The sequence below is a fragment of the Phocoena sinus genome, chromosome 12 (genome assembly GCF_008692025.1).
Source record: "Phocoena sinus isolate mPhoSin1 chromosome 12, mPhoSin1.pri, whole genome shotgun sequence".
Lineage (NCBI taxonomy): Eukaryota > Metazoa > Chordata > Mammalia > Artiodactyla > Phocoenidae > Phocoena > Phocoena sinus.
The window spans coordinates 31,765,490-31,781,107 of NC_045774.1; the positions used below are offsets into that span (position 1 = coordinate 31,765,490).

At 40.6% G+C, this 15,618-nt stretch overlaps 1 protein-coding gene across 35 annotated transcripts in view; it reads left to right on the plus strand.

Moving 5' to 3' along the window:
* EPB41L2 (erythrocyte membrane protein band 4.1 like 2) overlaps nt 1-15,618 on the plus strand; it is a 214,590-nt gene that overhangs the window by 179,144 nt on the left and 19,828 nt on the right. For 18 of the 35 annotated variants that reach the window (XR_004352470.1, XM_032650775.1, XM_032650773.1 and 15 more), the window contains 4 exons: nt 7,010-7,573; nt 9,455-9,577; nt 11,367-11,465; nt 13,179-13,259. Coding sequence is in view for 34 of the 35 variants with exons in the window: in XM_032650775.1 (XP_032506666.1) it covers nt 7,010-7,573; nt 9,455-9,577; nt 11,367-11,465; nt 13,179-13,259 (867 nt within the window). In the remaining variant the exon portion in view is untranslated. Of the gene's footprint in view, nt 1-706; nt 809-4,368; nt 4,537-6,748; nt 6,803-7,009; nt 7,574-9,454; nt 9,578-11,366; nt 11,466-13,178; nt 13,260-15,618 lie in introns of all 35 variants that reach the window. The other 17 variants (XM_032650754.1, XM_032650757.1, XM_032650753.1 and 14 more) reach the window with 5 other exon arrangements.

Here is a 15,618-nt window from a genome sequence, read left to right on the forward strand (position 1 = left end):
GTTCTCAAAATATTTCTTCATTCTCATCTATATCTGTTCTTTTTGATGCTCCAAAATCTCTCCTGTTGTCAACCAAGAACTTCATGGGCTCGTTTATTTTACTTGAGGGAGTTAGTGATCATACTGTATTTAATATGCAGCTTTAAAAAGTGTGTTCAGGTGTTACCCTGCAATTTCCTCTTTCCTCTTTTCCTTTCACCCCTCTCTTCTCCTTAAATTCATTATCTAGTCTGACTTGAATGTTACCAAATTGTAGGCGTTTGATTTATATATTCTTAGGCTATTTTTATTCACCTTTTCTTAAAAAGCAAAGCTGTTGGTTACTTTAAATTTCTAAGTTTGTGACAGTGAAAGGAAAACAGCTCTTTAAAGCAGATGAGCAAAAGTGATTGCTAAAAACTGAAAAAGCTTTTGACAATATTAAGATTTAAAACACCATAGCAGGGTCTTCTGAAGTTGTATACAACTTTAGTTCTTATTTTCAGCTTTTCTGAAGATATTAATGTCCATATTTCGGAATCAACTCTAGAGCGTTGTGTTTTCTGGGGAAACAGCGTCTGATGACGTGCTGGGATTGTGTCCTCTCTTTATGTGCCGCTTCGTCTGGTTTTTCCGCTGACCCACACAGTCATTTTATGTCTGTGTTGCTATAGATGTAATTGTGCTTGTCTTATTTGTTGACCATGTCTACTGTTTAAAACAATAGAGCAAAGGAGACCATCTTTTCAAGGATATTTTATCCATGACGGAGAAGCATCAGATGGCGGCCGCATGGACAGTTGAAGAGAAAGCCCAGGAGGCAGACAAGGTGTTCACCTTGCATCCTTGGATCTACTCTTGCTTTTTCCCCCTTTTCCTTTATTTCTGTCCACAGCCATAAGATACTCCTCTTTCCTTGTGTATCAACCTAAATTTTTTAAAATAAACTTTTGAGTGCTTAAAAAGTAAAATAAAAACATAGGATCATTAGATGAGAAGCACCATATTGCAAAAGTACTTTATTTGAAAATCCACAATTTGAAATGCAGACATCTCAACCGATTTAGGTGATAAATGACCCCTTATTTTGATGGATGTGGCTGGCAGTTGGGAAACCATGATTTCACACGAAAATGCACTGTTTGTACAACACACACTGTGGTGGTGTTAGAGTAAAGAATTACGTGTGATTTAGGTTACCATTCTACTAATTGCATTTGGAAACCTTTTGAATTTTTATTTTTTAAGATTTTCAACGGGCTAAAAGATTTTGGTATATGCGAGCAACCCCTCGGATCTCTCTGTGCTCCTGCGTATATGAAACACCTGGCATTACCAGGGAAGTTAGCTTTCCGTTGCTTTTACATTGTTATTCTATTTCTAGTGACTTTGCTTAGCCAGCTGGTCAGCTTATTGTTTGTTGGGACTAGAATGCTTAAGAGTCTAGTGGAGGAGGTAACAGACATGCAAATTAGTAACTAGAAAATTTGGAGCGCTAAGAAGTGTTAAGGAGATGAAATACTTGTCGAGTTAGAAGGTGATTGGGAAGGCTTGGGAAGAGATAGCATTTGAGTTGAGGCCTTAGTGATGAGAAGGAGGTGGACGTGTGAAGTTTTTTCCATGTGTAAGGGAGAGCAGATGCAGCCCCAAAACAGGAATTAATTTAAAGGACTGAAAGACCAAATGACAAGGTCTGAGAAAAGTCAAAGAGGTGAGACTCCAGATCTTGGCAGGATCTTCAAGAACATATTAACAATTTGGAGTTACATTATAGGAGTGATGGGAAACTATTGGAGAGCTTTAAGCTGAGTAGTGCTATAATAATCCCACGTGTATGACAAAAACTCCTCTGGTGCTGGTTGAGGAATGGATTATAGGGGATGGGAACGAGAGCACAGATCGGAATAAGGAGAAAGTGTTTCCCTTCCACCAAGTCTGATTTTGTTAGTTGGTAGAGAGTATTACTCATCAGAACATACAGTGGGATGGTGGGGGAGGCAGATTAAGTGGAAGATGAAGCCTTGCGCTAAGAGAATCTGAGATCTGGTTGAGATGAAATATTTCTGGAACACTGCAAATGAGAAACATAACGTCATAAAGCTAAACCAAGTGACATCTTTATATACTTTAAAGGTTAGCTTAAAATCCAAAGCCAATCAGACTCTGTGTGTAAAATGATGACTTTAATATCATATGCTTTGAAATATTACGTAGTTTGGAAAATCTATCCTCCTTAGAAGCGAGTCAGATGACATCATTTGATCAATTTAAAGTGACGTCCTTGCAGTAGGAAACTTTGGGATTTTGGTGACAGTGTTTAAAATGATCATTTTTTCTCGATGTCATCGTTTAGGGGAGTGTACAATATAAACCATGTACAATGAAAACAATCCATTTGTTATTGTAGAAGTTAACATTAAAATGATGTTATGTGAAATTTAAATCTGGAATTTATCTACAGTTAAGCTCCTAAACAGTTTATCTACGCTTGAAGTTACTGCTTTTTTCTTATTCTTTTCCTCTCCAGCACATGCAGGAAAATACGTACGTACGTACTTAACACACATATGGACTGTTGTAACTGCGATCATCCATTCACCCAACAAACATTTTTTGACTACTTACACTGTATCCACCCTGCGCCAAATAACACATCATTGCTATTAGTTGAAAGTTAAGTCTACTGGAGTGTTTTGACTTTTAACAGAATATCTTTAAAATTTCTGTCTTTGTTACATCTTCATTTTGCTACTTGATTTTTCAGGGTGTCCTGATTATGTTTAAATTGCAGTCCTTAAAAAAATGTAAAATAAAAAATAAGGCATAAGAGTATAATTTGACCAAGTTTTCCAAATGTCTGTAATATGTGTTTTATAGATGAAAAAAAGAACAGTAATAGTTTCTTGTTTAGAAATCAATACATCAAACTTTCAAAATGGTTTCAGTACATTATGAATAATTTTGAGAGTAGAGCAGAAAATTGGAAACCAAATCATTTAGTCTTTACTAGGCAAATAACTATTGTATATCCTCTTATGTATTGTGAGAATTATGACACACTTGAACTTGTATAAAATATGAGTTTATATTTTATATAGAAACTCCTGAGTCTAGTAGAGATTACATACACTGGACTTTTAAGGTAATTTTGGAGATATTTTGTTGAATAATTAGATGCATGGCACTTATTTCAACTCTCCAGTGATCTCTGACCGGCTAGGACACCATCTGCACCCACCGGACCCTAGGGATGATGTAATTATGGAGATTGTAATTAAGCTGAAATTGTCCAGAAGCTTGTTTTCTCTCCTGAGTACTGTGCTTACGCACCTCGCCTTCCTCATCTCGTCGTACCTTCCCTTCACCCCAGTTAGTGCACTGTCCCAAGGGGCATCCCAGAATGCCATTCATTTATTCATTCATTTATCTATCTTTAAGATCTCTGAGCAGTGGGTTTTATTAGGAAGTATTCTGGCACACATCTGACGTGAGGGGGAGCTTCATGGTGACTCTTAACCATTGGCATTCTAGGTACCTGGGATAGTCCCCAGCTTACCTGTTGTGCCCTCAGGCAGATTAAGGACTGTCATTTAAGGGCCAGAAATATGAAGATTAAATTCGCCTTAATAGCCTTTCAGGGATAGATGATTTTCACATTGCTCAGAGTTTCCCCCTCTGAGTTTGTCTTCCTGTTTAGAGTTTTTTTTTTTTCTTTACCTGTTTCTTGTTGAAAAAAAAAGATACTGTTTCTTCATTCCATGGCATATTTAGCATGTCTGAGGGAATTTCAGTGGGTTACCGTCAAAGCGCTTTCCGTACAGACAGAGTGGTATGGGGCAGGGGAGAGGTCGTAGGAGCTGAAATGGTTAGTGAAGGCCATACACAAAACGTGGAATATTAAGTGGACCTCAGAGAGATGACAAGATTGGCAAGGCCCAGAGTGCCTGGGGAAGGGCATTGGAGGCAAGGGGTTAGGGACATCCAAGCTCTAACACAGAAATAAGTGTAGCAAGTGCAGGGGCCACCGAAGAGGCTGTTCTATGCAGAAAGGCCCGCGCCGAGAAGCTCCCTCAAGAATATACAGAGCAGCGTTTGACGGATGAGTGGGTTGGTCATGCTCAGCTTGTGATAAAGTTTCAGTGAGACACTAAAGAGTTTTAGCTTGTTTCTGTAGGTTGGAGCTATCAAAGATTCTCAAGCAGGGTGGAAAGCTGTCATTCAGGCCAGTGGCCACAGACGCCTGCTGCAGAATCTTTTAGAATCCTTGCCTTTCTTTCAATTTATGCTGCTCTGTGATTCTTTCTTGCGTAACCTTTCCTTTCAATAGGTCACTGCTGTCTGTTCTGACTTATTGTTAACTCTTTGCTCTTCCTTTTCTGACCTCTCTAGAGCCTAGAAGAGGAGATAACATCAATTTTGTTTAGTGAAAAGGGCTTTTCTGATAGCATGAAAGCCTCCTTCACCTCAGCCACCACTTGGACAGCAGAGGGCACTGTTGTGAACTCTAGTGCACCTTCTGAAAAGCTTTCTTCCTCGCCCTTCTCACAGTTGCCTGAGGTGCATTTTACTTTGTTTCCCCTGTTTTTAAAAGCCACGTATAAGAGTGATTTTTATTTTTTGAGTATTAAGGAACCCCTTCCTCCAGTTCTTTCACTGGTGCAATTAACTCTTCCTGGGAGAAACATTCAAGAAATAATGACAGAATTTGGACTCCAGGAAAAGATACTGATTGGATGTTTCTCTTGCTTCCTTTCCCTCCACCCCAATCTGCCTAAATTCAGAGAATCATTTAAACCACTAAGGCCCAGAGTCTGAGTTGTTATGTGGAGGGAAACCTTCAACCAAGTAGAAGCTAAGTATTTTTTGCAGAACAGTTTTCAAAGCCTAAATGTCTTTTAAACATCTTCTGATGGTTTATTATTTTTAAAATCCTGCTTATATGGAAAAATTTGAAGTGCTTGCCATTCTCAATGAAATAATAACTTTCATTTTTTTGGAATGACCCCTAAGGGATTCCCTGAACTTGGGCAGAACCCATCTGGCCATTTGAGGTTAAGTAATAAAAATAATGATAATGAAATGTCTCCTTTAGAAATGTTCTGATCACTGGATATCTTTATTTATAAAGAAGTTTATAAGTAGGTACAGTTAAATGTTACCCATTTACCAAAAAAGATTTAGAGATTTTCAGTTTAACATCTGAAACCTCTGGGCTTTCAATAAGCCTGGAAAGATGGCTCTCTTGGTCTGTCAGTAACGTGATTTACATGGTATTAATTTTGAGCAATGAAAACATACCCTTACCATGCCTTTAAGAATAACAGGGCAGATCATGGGACTTCCCTGGTGGCACAATGGTTGAGAGTCCGCCTGCTGATGCAGGGGACACAGGTTTGTGCCCCGGTCCGGGAAGATCTCACATGCCGCGGAGCAGCAGGGCCCGTGAGCCATGGCCGCTAAGCCTGCGCGTCCGGAGCCTGTGCTCCGCAGTGGGAGAGGCCACAGCAGTGAGAGGCCCGTGTACCGCAAAAAAAAAAACAAAAAAAAAACACAGAGCAGATCAAAGACAGTGTGTGAGTATATGTTGATAGGTGCCCTTTCAGGACCTTTTGCTCATGGTTGTCCATGTTGCTGGAGCACATAAACATGAGGTCATGTTATCTGTTATAGGAAACAGCTCCAGTCCAGTTAGTGTCTTGGCAGCTTCACAGCAAGGTCTGTTTCTGCCCAGAGGGTTCAGGGGTGCAGTGCTCTTCATTCAGCATCGAGATACTTTCTTGAATAAGTAGGGCTACTATCTCTAGCTGAATTTTTAAAGTTAGAGCACAAGGCATTAGTGCTACCCGAATGTCAAAAAGTTGGCTAGGCTTTATGTAAAGTAGCCTTTTAAAAAAAATAAGGAAAATTTTAATCTTTAAAAAGACTCCTTTGTAAGAAAGTTTCTACCCTGATTATCAATACTATAGCATAGGAAGTTATTTACTAATGTATTTCGTCTTCAGACATTTATTGAACATTTAGGTCCTGTACTTAACTGGAGTAAATCTAGTCCCCCCAAAGTAGATGCCTGCAGAGGCTAGCAATGTGTATCGCAAATGATAAACTGGGTCTATTTCAGTTTTCAAATGAAGGAGCTAAATTCTAAGAGAACACACTTGGAGCCATAACTGACATCCATCCTAATGTTATAATATCCCTTTTGCTAATCTGTCGCACAGTTTGGGATGTTAATAACCATTTCTGAAATGACAACATTTTTATGTTAATAACTGTCTGAGACAATTATAATTTTGCCAATTAAAGCTGATTTTTAAACAAGCCAGCAAAAAACAAAGGCATCATCTTATTAATACTATATTCATTTAGGAATTAGGGGTTCAGGCCAGGATTTTTTTTTTTTTTTGGTCTGATTAAAATCAAACTGTCGAATAGATTTTAAAAGTCTTAACATTTAAACTTTAAAATAATGAGTAAGCTCTGGTATAATTCCATTTTTTCCCCCTACCTTTTCAACAAGAAGGAGCTTATAGATACAAATATAATAAAACCATTTCGTCTCTTTGGGACGATGCTAGCAGTTTTTGTGTTTTTGTTTCCTTCCCTAAGCTTCTTGCATTTGTCTGGATTGTCCTTCATGTGACCTCGGGCAAAGGTTTTTGTAGCTGTTGATTCTTGCTGTTCTGTCTTTGCGGTGTCGGATGTTTGTTTTGGTGGGTGTCGAGGTAAACCTTTATTGATTCTGTGTCCTCGGTTGCTTTTTGTTCCGCAGAAATGCGCTCCTGAGTCGGAAGGGCCTTGCGCCGGAGCCAGTGATGCTGTTAAGGTTCTCCCCTTTTCTATGTTAACACCATTGCCCGACGTGTCCAATCCCGCTCACGTTTTCACCCGCTTCCCTTTCAGTCCACCATCATCATCATCATCTTTGCTTTCCTCCATGACATGAACCTGCCATCGGTTAATTTTGCTTGCCGTCGTTTTGATTTATTCATCTATTTTTGTTTCCCCCTCATCCATTTTTGTTTCTGTGCAGAGTTCACTTGAGACTCTGAATATAGTGGAGGAGAAGAAGCAGGCAGAGGTTGGGAAAGACGAAAGAGTAACCCCGGCAGAGATGAACGGTAAAGAGCCGTCCCCTGGGCATGGTCCTGGGGAGATGCGGAAGGTGGAGCCGGGGACGCAGAAAGACCCCACCCCCCTGTCTTCTGAGAGCAGCAGCGAGAGCGAGGAGGAGGCGGAGGACGTGGGGGAGTACCGGCCCCACCGCCGAGCGCCTGAGGGCGCCATCAGGGAGGAGCAGGGAGAGTATGAAGAAGAGGTGGAAGAGGCACCCGGCCCAGCAGCCAAGGTAGTAGAGAGGCAGGACCCCGTGCCAGCAGCCAGCGCGGTCACGCAAGCAGGTGCCAGTGTCGGCACAGTAGAAACAGTGACCCAGGAAAAGGGAGCGGGCCCCCAGATCCCTGCCGAGAAGAGTGTAAACGAAGGCGCTGTTAAGCAAGACGTGAGCGAAGAAACGGAGGACGAGCAACAGAAAGTTAACGGAGACGTGGCTCCCGTTGACATTGATGTTTTGCCACAGATTATCTGTTGTTCAGAGGTAAATGGGAGACCCAAGCGGGAGCTCAACACTAGAGCTGTTTCTCAGGTGGAGCCACACCTGCCTCTCTTCTTCTCCTGTCCTCCCGGGTCTCTTTCAGCTTTTTCGACAGGATTCTGACTTTGATCTCTCACGGGAGGAAGGGGGAAGGCCCTGCTTTGTCGATTTTCTGCCCTCTCTGGTCACGGTTTCTGGCGTCTTTACCACAGCTGGATCACCTGATAAACTTTCCAACAGCAGCCGTGTCATTTTTTCCCTTCTCATTTCACGTTGAAATTTTTCTTTGCATGTTTTCGGTGGTTTTTGATGGTTTATCTTCAGTTGCACTGTCTCCTCATACTCAATGCCTTTTTGTTCATTAGAAAATTGTGTATGTATTGCTGAAAAACGGGCAGTGCGTGTGTGTTGCTGGTGTCACGACTGGGTTTGACTTGCTGGCTCACTCTCTCTTCAGTTTAAGATTTTCAGAATGGCAGCAGGCTCCGATTACCATGATGCTCTGAATTCAGCATCTAGCCTGATGAAAACATTATTTCCTGAATACCCCTGGCATTTCAGGTTTTAGATTCCAGGGATTGTACGGTCTGGTCAGGAGACGTAGCTTTCCTTCTGGGCAGCGAGAAGCTAACAGGAGAATACCCTTCTCTTCTCGTTCTGTCCTCTCATCAATTCCGGATTATTTGCAAGTTTGATCATGTGTTTTGTGAGTTGTCTCCATTGGGTATGGGTCTTTTCCTTTTTCTCTTCAAGAAAGAGAACTTTCCATACTCCTCTTAGATTAAGTCTTGGTCACTAGGTGCAGTGTCTCTGATTTGGGAGTCAAAGTTACGCTGAGAGAGGGTTTACTTCCATGTGAGTGTTCCTTGATTAAAATTCAATGCCGACAGTAGAGGGATTATCCATATTTGCTCTCTTTCATGGGGTAGAAAATCTTGAAGTGACTTTGTCTTGAAATAATTAACTGGATTTATGTTACTTTTAAACTTCCGATTTCACTTCAGAGAAGACATTTTGAAAGTCTTTGAATGCCTTGAACTATAATTTTCTGCATTTAATATACAGGTTATTCCTCTTTAAATAATTACACTTGGGAATTTTCTCTCAAGGAAAGCACTGTAGTGCTTTGGTAGTAGTACAGTCTGATGGTGTATTAAAAATACACGTTCAGCAGACTGCAGTGTTAACAGGCATTGTTAACAGGCATCTCCTTGAATGTTTTAAATGGTTCAGAGCATTAATGCAGCAATGGTGGAGTGACTCTACAGGTATATAACGTTTTAACTTATGTAATACAGAAGAAACACTGCAAGATTTAGACAGGTATAACTGAAAACAATCCTGCTTGAAGGTATTCTTTCTGAAAATGGGATCTCCTTGTCAGTAGGGCAGAAAAGGCTTTTTGGGAAAAGAGCAGATCTTAGCCTACTGACCGAGCGTGCCAATTAAAGGCACACACGCAAACCTTACAGCCTTCACACAAACTATATGCTTCTTTAAACTGTAATAAAAATTGAGGCAGGTCACTTCTCATGGCTCATTCTGTTTTGTTTTCTTTTCAATTTTATCATTACTTGCTTAAAGCTAGAGTTTCCGTATCACTGTACGCCAGGCTTGACACGTAAGTAATTTGGGACCATCGTAATTTGAAGCCCGCCACGATTTAGGGAGCCATTATGCTAGCTTATTCTTCATATATATCTATACACATATATATGATATTTGGAGGAAAGTGTTTTTCTTTTGCTTTAGATGATTTCCTTTTACTCTTTTGTTCATGAGTGTGTGTTTGGATATGTTTCTTACAGTTATTTTTGAAGCCTCCATTAAGCACTTTTACTTTATTACCTCTAGAATTTATGTTTCCCTTCCTTTTCACTTCAGCCACCAGTGGTAAAAACAGAGATGGTAACAATTTCTGATGCCTCACAAAGGACAGAAATCTCCACCAAGGAAGTCCCTATTGTCCAAACTGAGACCAAAACCATCACATATGAGTCTCCACAGGTACAAAGTCTCTAGACTTGGACTGTTTGAGTTCTTTTTTACTTAGCCTTTCTGTTTTCGTTCTGTCTTCTCCTAGTTTATGTTTCTGACTTTGACATAGCTTTTTATATCTCCATTTTATAACTACTTCAGCAACGTAACTTGCTACGATAAAATTGGTGACCCATTGATTATGGGAGGAAGCATACATGTGATTTTTTAGGACAGGCAGTACCAATGTTGTTCTTATTATTCTTATGAGCCATCTCTGGCTTGTTGTATCCAGGAGTGTTTAGGTACACTTGGGAAACAGATCATCTTACAAAGTTTGTTGGATCTGATTTAATTTATGGATTCGTAGAATTTAATTTAGGCTTTTATCCCCTCCTCCAACTCCACGAAGACAGAGCCATTCGACTCACTCTTGTTTACGGGTACACACATAACGCACACACACCTGTGCTTCTCCTCATGTGGGATTATTTTCTGAAAACGTGTGTCGCCATTCTTATGTAAATGTGATACTGTGCGTCTAAATAATGATCAGATTCGTGTGTTTGATTTTAGGTATTCACACATTGATTCTGTAAAGATTTGAAATATGATATTTAACCTTAAGGGTAACAAAAAAGGGGAAAGTAGTCATCATTTCGAAATGGAACCGTTTAGAAACTGGGACAACTCTTTTCTCAACTGAGAAATTTAGTGTTCTAGTAGGATTGTACCGTGGTGGAGCATGGCAGATTGCTGTCCTCTCGAAATATTTTTTAAAGGTGTAATGCGTTTATGTGTGAAACATTCCTTAAAATCATTTTAGATATGCTCTCCGTGAATGTGCGTAGATCCCACATAAGCACAAATAGGTTTCTTATGAACAGGTGTGGTAGGAGAGCATGTACTCACATGTTTCTGTTGTGGTAAGTGCCCTTGTAAAGAAGTAGAGATGTGTGACCCAAGTTCGAGAGATCTCCTCCTAACTTACAGTAAGAAAGACTCTGCACTCTCCAGTTATTTCCCGTCAGTGTCAGGAAACTGGTGATAAATGTGTTTTGATGATCTTAGCATAAACTCGTAGGCTATGAATGTGCTTCATTATTTCCCTTGGTAAACTCTAGAACTTTCTAGTATCAAAGTAAAGAAGTTAAACCCTATATAGACATAGTATAAGATTTATATATAAGCTATATATATACACACTTACATAGAGAGTGCGTGCACATGTGCGCACACGTGTGCATACGTATTGAAATACATGTAGCCGTGTATACGCACAAACTATTACAGGAAACATGTCATTAAAAAAAAAATCTAGAGATAAGCAATTAACCAAATCGCTTAAGCTTAGTCTGTCCTAGTTAGGTTCTGTTGCTTAGTAATCTGAGAAAACGTTTATTTTTACCCACCTGTGCTTAAAGAAACAACAAACTCAGCACTTCTGGTCACTGTGGAAACTTCTCTGCTTGGGTCTCTGCTCTCTTCTTCCAGCTTCTGTAAATGGCCCTCAGCCAGATTTTCTCACGACTCCCCTGTAGATCTCAGTCCCACCTTCTACGTCCATTCTTTGTTTATTCTCTCTCCGCCCAGGGTTGGCTTCTCCATGTGCATTTAGCCCTTGACTTTACTCTGTTTATAAATGCCAGCCAATCTCTGATCAGTAAATCACCACTACAGACATGCAGAGGATAGGCAGCTAGCATCTTCTGCCAACTCCTTAGGTCTTAAAAGCTGCATGTTCGATGGGGAGGGATCTTCTCTGACAACGTAACGGAAGTTAAGCTTTGCTTTGTGTTTTCCCCCCAACTCTTCAAAGATTGATGGCGGGGCTGGTGGTGACTCGGGCACGTTACTGACTGCACAGACCGTCACATCCGAGTCCGTGTCGACGACGACAACCACACACATCACCAAGGTAAAGCAATCCAGGGGAATGTACACTGCCAACAAAATCTTTTCTGCATGGTTTCTTTGTTCCTATTCACACTTCCAATTATTATGCACAGTGCCAGTGGAATAAAAACGCCTAAAGAGTGCGAGAAACTGGGCTCCGCTGACATTTGTATTTAAACCAAATCCAAATTGCAAATTTGTGACGTACGAGGGGGTAAAAATATGTTCTAAACAGCTATACTTAAGACAGCTGTAGGAGCAGAGGGAACCTAATAAAATTGGAAGCCTAGCTTTGTTAAGTACAAGTCAGCTCTCCTGACGGAAGCAAGGAAGTGAAGACTGCCATTGAAAATTTTCACCGAGTTGTTCAAATCATATACATTTCCCCCATTGATTTAAGATACTAGTGTGTCGATTTGGAGCATTTCTCCAGATCACTCTCTAAATGTTTAACACCTGATGACCAGCGATCCTCAAAGTGTGGTCTCTGCAGTGTCGGCGGCAGTCTCACCCAGGGACTTGCTAGCAGTGTGAATACTGTGACCCCACTCGGGATCTTCTGAAACCCCAGGAGTGTTTAGGAAGCCCTCCACGTGATTCCAGTGCATGACATGGTCATCACCTTTCTAACCCAGCATTATTTTCCAGTCGTTCCTTTTTGCTTCTGCTTCTCACGTTTGGTTAGTGCTTGAAGGTCTCAAATGTATCCCTTGTGCCCTCCTCACGCCACATTTCAACAACAACAAAAATTTTGTGAATTAAAAAATGTCCCATAAGTGCAAGATGGTATTGGTGTTCATTTTAAAGCATATCAGGTTATTAAGACCTAATGATCTTAGCGATCAGCCTTGTTTCTTACGGTGAAGTGCGGTACCTGTGACCGTGTGTAAATTTATCAGTGTTGTAGAGGTTGAGTGTGCACTTTCTCAGGACTGGGTGGTATTTGTTCATTGTTTAGGGTGTCACAGGCATATGATCTCTCAGCCTCTATCATGCCCCAGGCTTCTGTCACCTCGCTCCAAGCCAGTAACTCTGTAACTCTGTGGGCAGTTCACCCAGGAGCTCCTACCCCCGGGTCTCCTCACAGCCTTTGTTCAGCCACATTCCATGTCCATGTCACAGCCACGTGCAGAATCAAATCAAACATTGGATGAAAATCTTTATATCGCTCTCACACATCTTACCTATCTTAAACCAAGTCCAAGCCTTCTTTTTTTTTTTATTATTGCACTAAACCAAATGAAGAAAATCACCAAATGGATCTGTATGATGCCAGTCAATTTCCCAAACCTAAACTAGATGCCTAAATTATTACATTCCTTATAAACTCTACATAAAACAAACAACTACTTCTCCTTTGCTCGCTTCTTTTCAAAAATTGGCCAATTGGAAGTGAAGAAACTCAGGAAACTGTAACGGAATGTTCCAGTGGAGTTGTTTGGATTAAATGGCATCTGTTGCATCTTAATCTCACCTGAATCTTGATAAGATAGTTTTTAAGGTTGCTTTCAGTTTAGGAGTGCTGACAGATGATGCTACACTTGGAAGGATCGGATTCTCTATGGAGCTTAAAAATAAAGAAATTCCTAGGACATCAGTCTTCCCCACCCAGTGTGAATTGCTTAAGGATGATCGGAAGGTCTGGGTGTGCGCCATCTCTGTTTTCTCTGATTGTGTGTAAACACGTTTTAGTGATTGCTAATCCTCCCTCCCTTCTGTTTCTTTATGACCTTAGACTGTAAAAGGTGGAATATCTGAAACAAGAATTGAAAAGCGCATCGTGATCACGGGAGATGCAGATATTGATCACGACCAGGTAAAGACTTGAGCTTCTGATTCTGAAACTGGCCGCGTTTATTTTCTAAGTTTCTGTCATCATGTCACGTCCCTGTATCAAACTGCTTCTCTCAGTACCTCCTTCCTAGATGAATGCACCTCCTAAGCTTGGCATAAAGACCCTTCACAGTCTAGACACAGCCTGTCCTTTCAGCCTTCCTAGCACTGAATTAGCACAAAATGTGGGTTGTTTTTCATTTCACACTAGCTTTACATGCACCTTTGGCTCACAATAATCAAGAGGATTTTTGGCAACCATCAGGCATTCATGTGGGCCTGGTTTAAAGGCAAGTCATCAGTTACTGACAAATAAATGGCAGTTAAACGACACTGGCTTCCAAAAAAATAAGGAAAGCCACTAAGTTTGACTTATGCCTGCTTTCAGGAACTTATCAAGTATTTTTTTATAGCAATAGAAAAGTTGGGCTATTTACCTCTAGATGTTTTCTCCTAGTTATTACTATTATTGAAGGATAGGACAAGGTAATAGAAGGAAGGTCTCTTACAAAGTGAAAATTTATATGTATTCAGAAAAGATTTTTTAAAGAATTGTACTTCCATTCTACTGTTAAGCTGAACAGGTGACGAATGGAACTGCTGGAGACTTGGAGAGTAGCTTTAATTTTAGACTGCAGTCCCAAGTGATGATGAGAATTTTTTGTTTTGTTATTTTCTGAGTGATTTTAACTCAGCTCTAAAGGAGACCAAGCTCTTTTCCTTTTACAATAATTTGAAGAAATGGAAATGTTCAGTTGACCAAATGTTCAGTTGTCCTCAGCTGGGGAGTAGGAACAAATGATAGTCACCCAGCTTTGAACACAGAAATTTTAGAGAACAAAATTTCTCGTTTAAGAAAGGCTTGCTGTAAGAAAGGCCAAACAGGAATAGATTTTATTCTATGTCTAAAAAGAAAATTACTGTTTTTTAAAACTCCTGTATATATAATTTTATTTACATATTTCATAATATATATATATATTTTTTTGCGGTACGCGGGCCCCTCACTGTTGTGGCCTCTCCCGTTGCGGAGCACAGGCTCCGGACACGCACGCTCAGCGGCCCTGGCTCACGGGCCCAGCCGCTCCACGGCATGTGGGATCTTCCCGAACCGGGGCACGAACCCGTGTCCCCTGCGTCGGCAGGCGGACTCTCAACCACTGCGCCACCAGGGAAGCCCTCATAATGTATTTTTAAAAATTCCTTGAGAGTTATTATAGGTTAAAAGGTTGCCCTGACTCTGAATTTTGACTTAGTAATAGAGCTTCCTAGTAGATGACTATACATGTGTCTTTTCACCACTAGAAAATGAATTACCTGTGTGGAAACCAAGCGTCTGGTTTCCTATACAGAGGATTTATTCTACTTCTCTTCACTGAGACAGTTTTGAGTTGCTCTGACCTTAAGTTGGAGCAAACCGTATTCTTCCTCTTTTTTCCTCTGGGACTCTCGCTCAGCATTTATTGAATTTCTACAGTGTACTGGGCAGGGACCCACATTCTTTGGCCTGATGGAAGGTGAAAATCGGGGTCCTCTCCCAGCCTTTGTTTCGTCCGCCCTCTGTCTCCACCAAACAAGGCCCTTTCAGGGTTTCAAATGCCACTTTTTCCCTTGAGGGGTTACTTGCAGGTTTTATTTTATGTGTATTCTTTCGTCCCGTTTTTCCTGAAAACTCAAATCTAGATAGTAATGCTTCTGAACGGCAGATATTAAAAACACAGTCTGAAACGTAAGTTCCAAAAGAACACAAAATAACAAAATTCCTAACTCTCCCATTAGAAGAAAATCATGGCGCTGCAGCTTTAGCTGTTGCTGTGAGGACGCACACCTTCAGCCCATTTTAAAACTGAAGTGGGGCTAGGGGGCGGGGGGAGGGATAAATTGGGAGTTTGGGATCAACAAGTGCACACACCACCATGTATAAAATAGATAAACAACAAGGACCTACTGTATAGCACAGGGAACTATAGTCGATATCTTGTAATAACCTATAAGGGTAAAGAATCTGAAAAAGAATATGTATATGTATAACTGAATCACTTTGCTGTACACCTGAAGCTAACACAACATTGTAAATCAACTACGATTAAAAAAAAAACAAAAAACCCCAAAACTGAGGTCAGATATCCAAATGAAGGGAACAGATATTTACCTTTTTCATGTTTATTTATAAGATGTCATAAACGTTTTTGAGCAAATGTAATTGTGGCTTCTGGTATGCTTGTCACCAGGAGCTCATGATGAGTTTGCTTTCCCCTTAAAGCCTGTAAATGAGATGGTGGAGCTATTTAAAAGTAAAGGAGGGAAATTAGTTCCCTGCCACAAACTGATGTTGATCATGC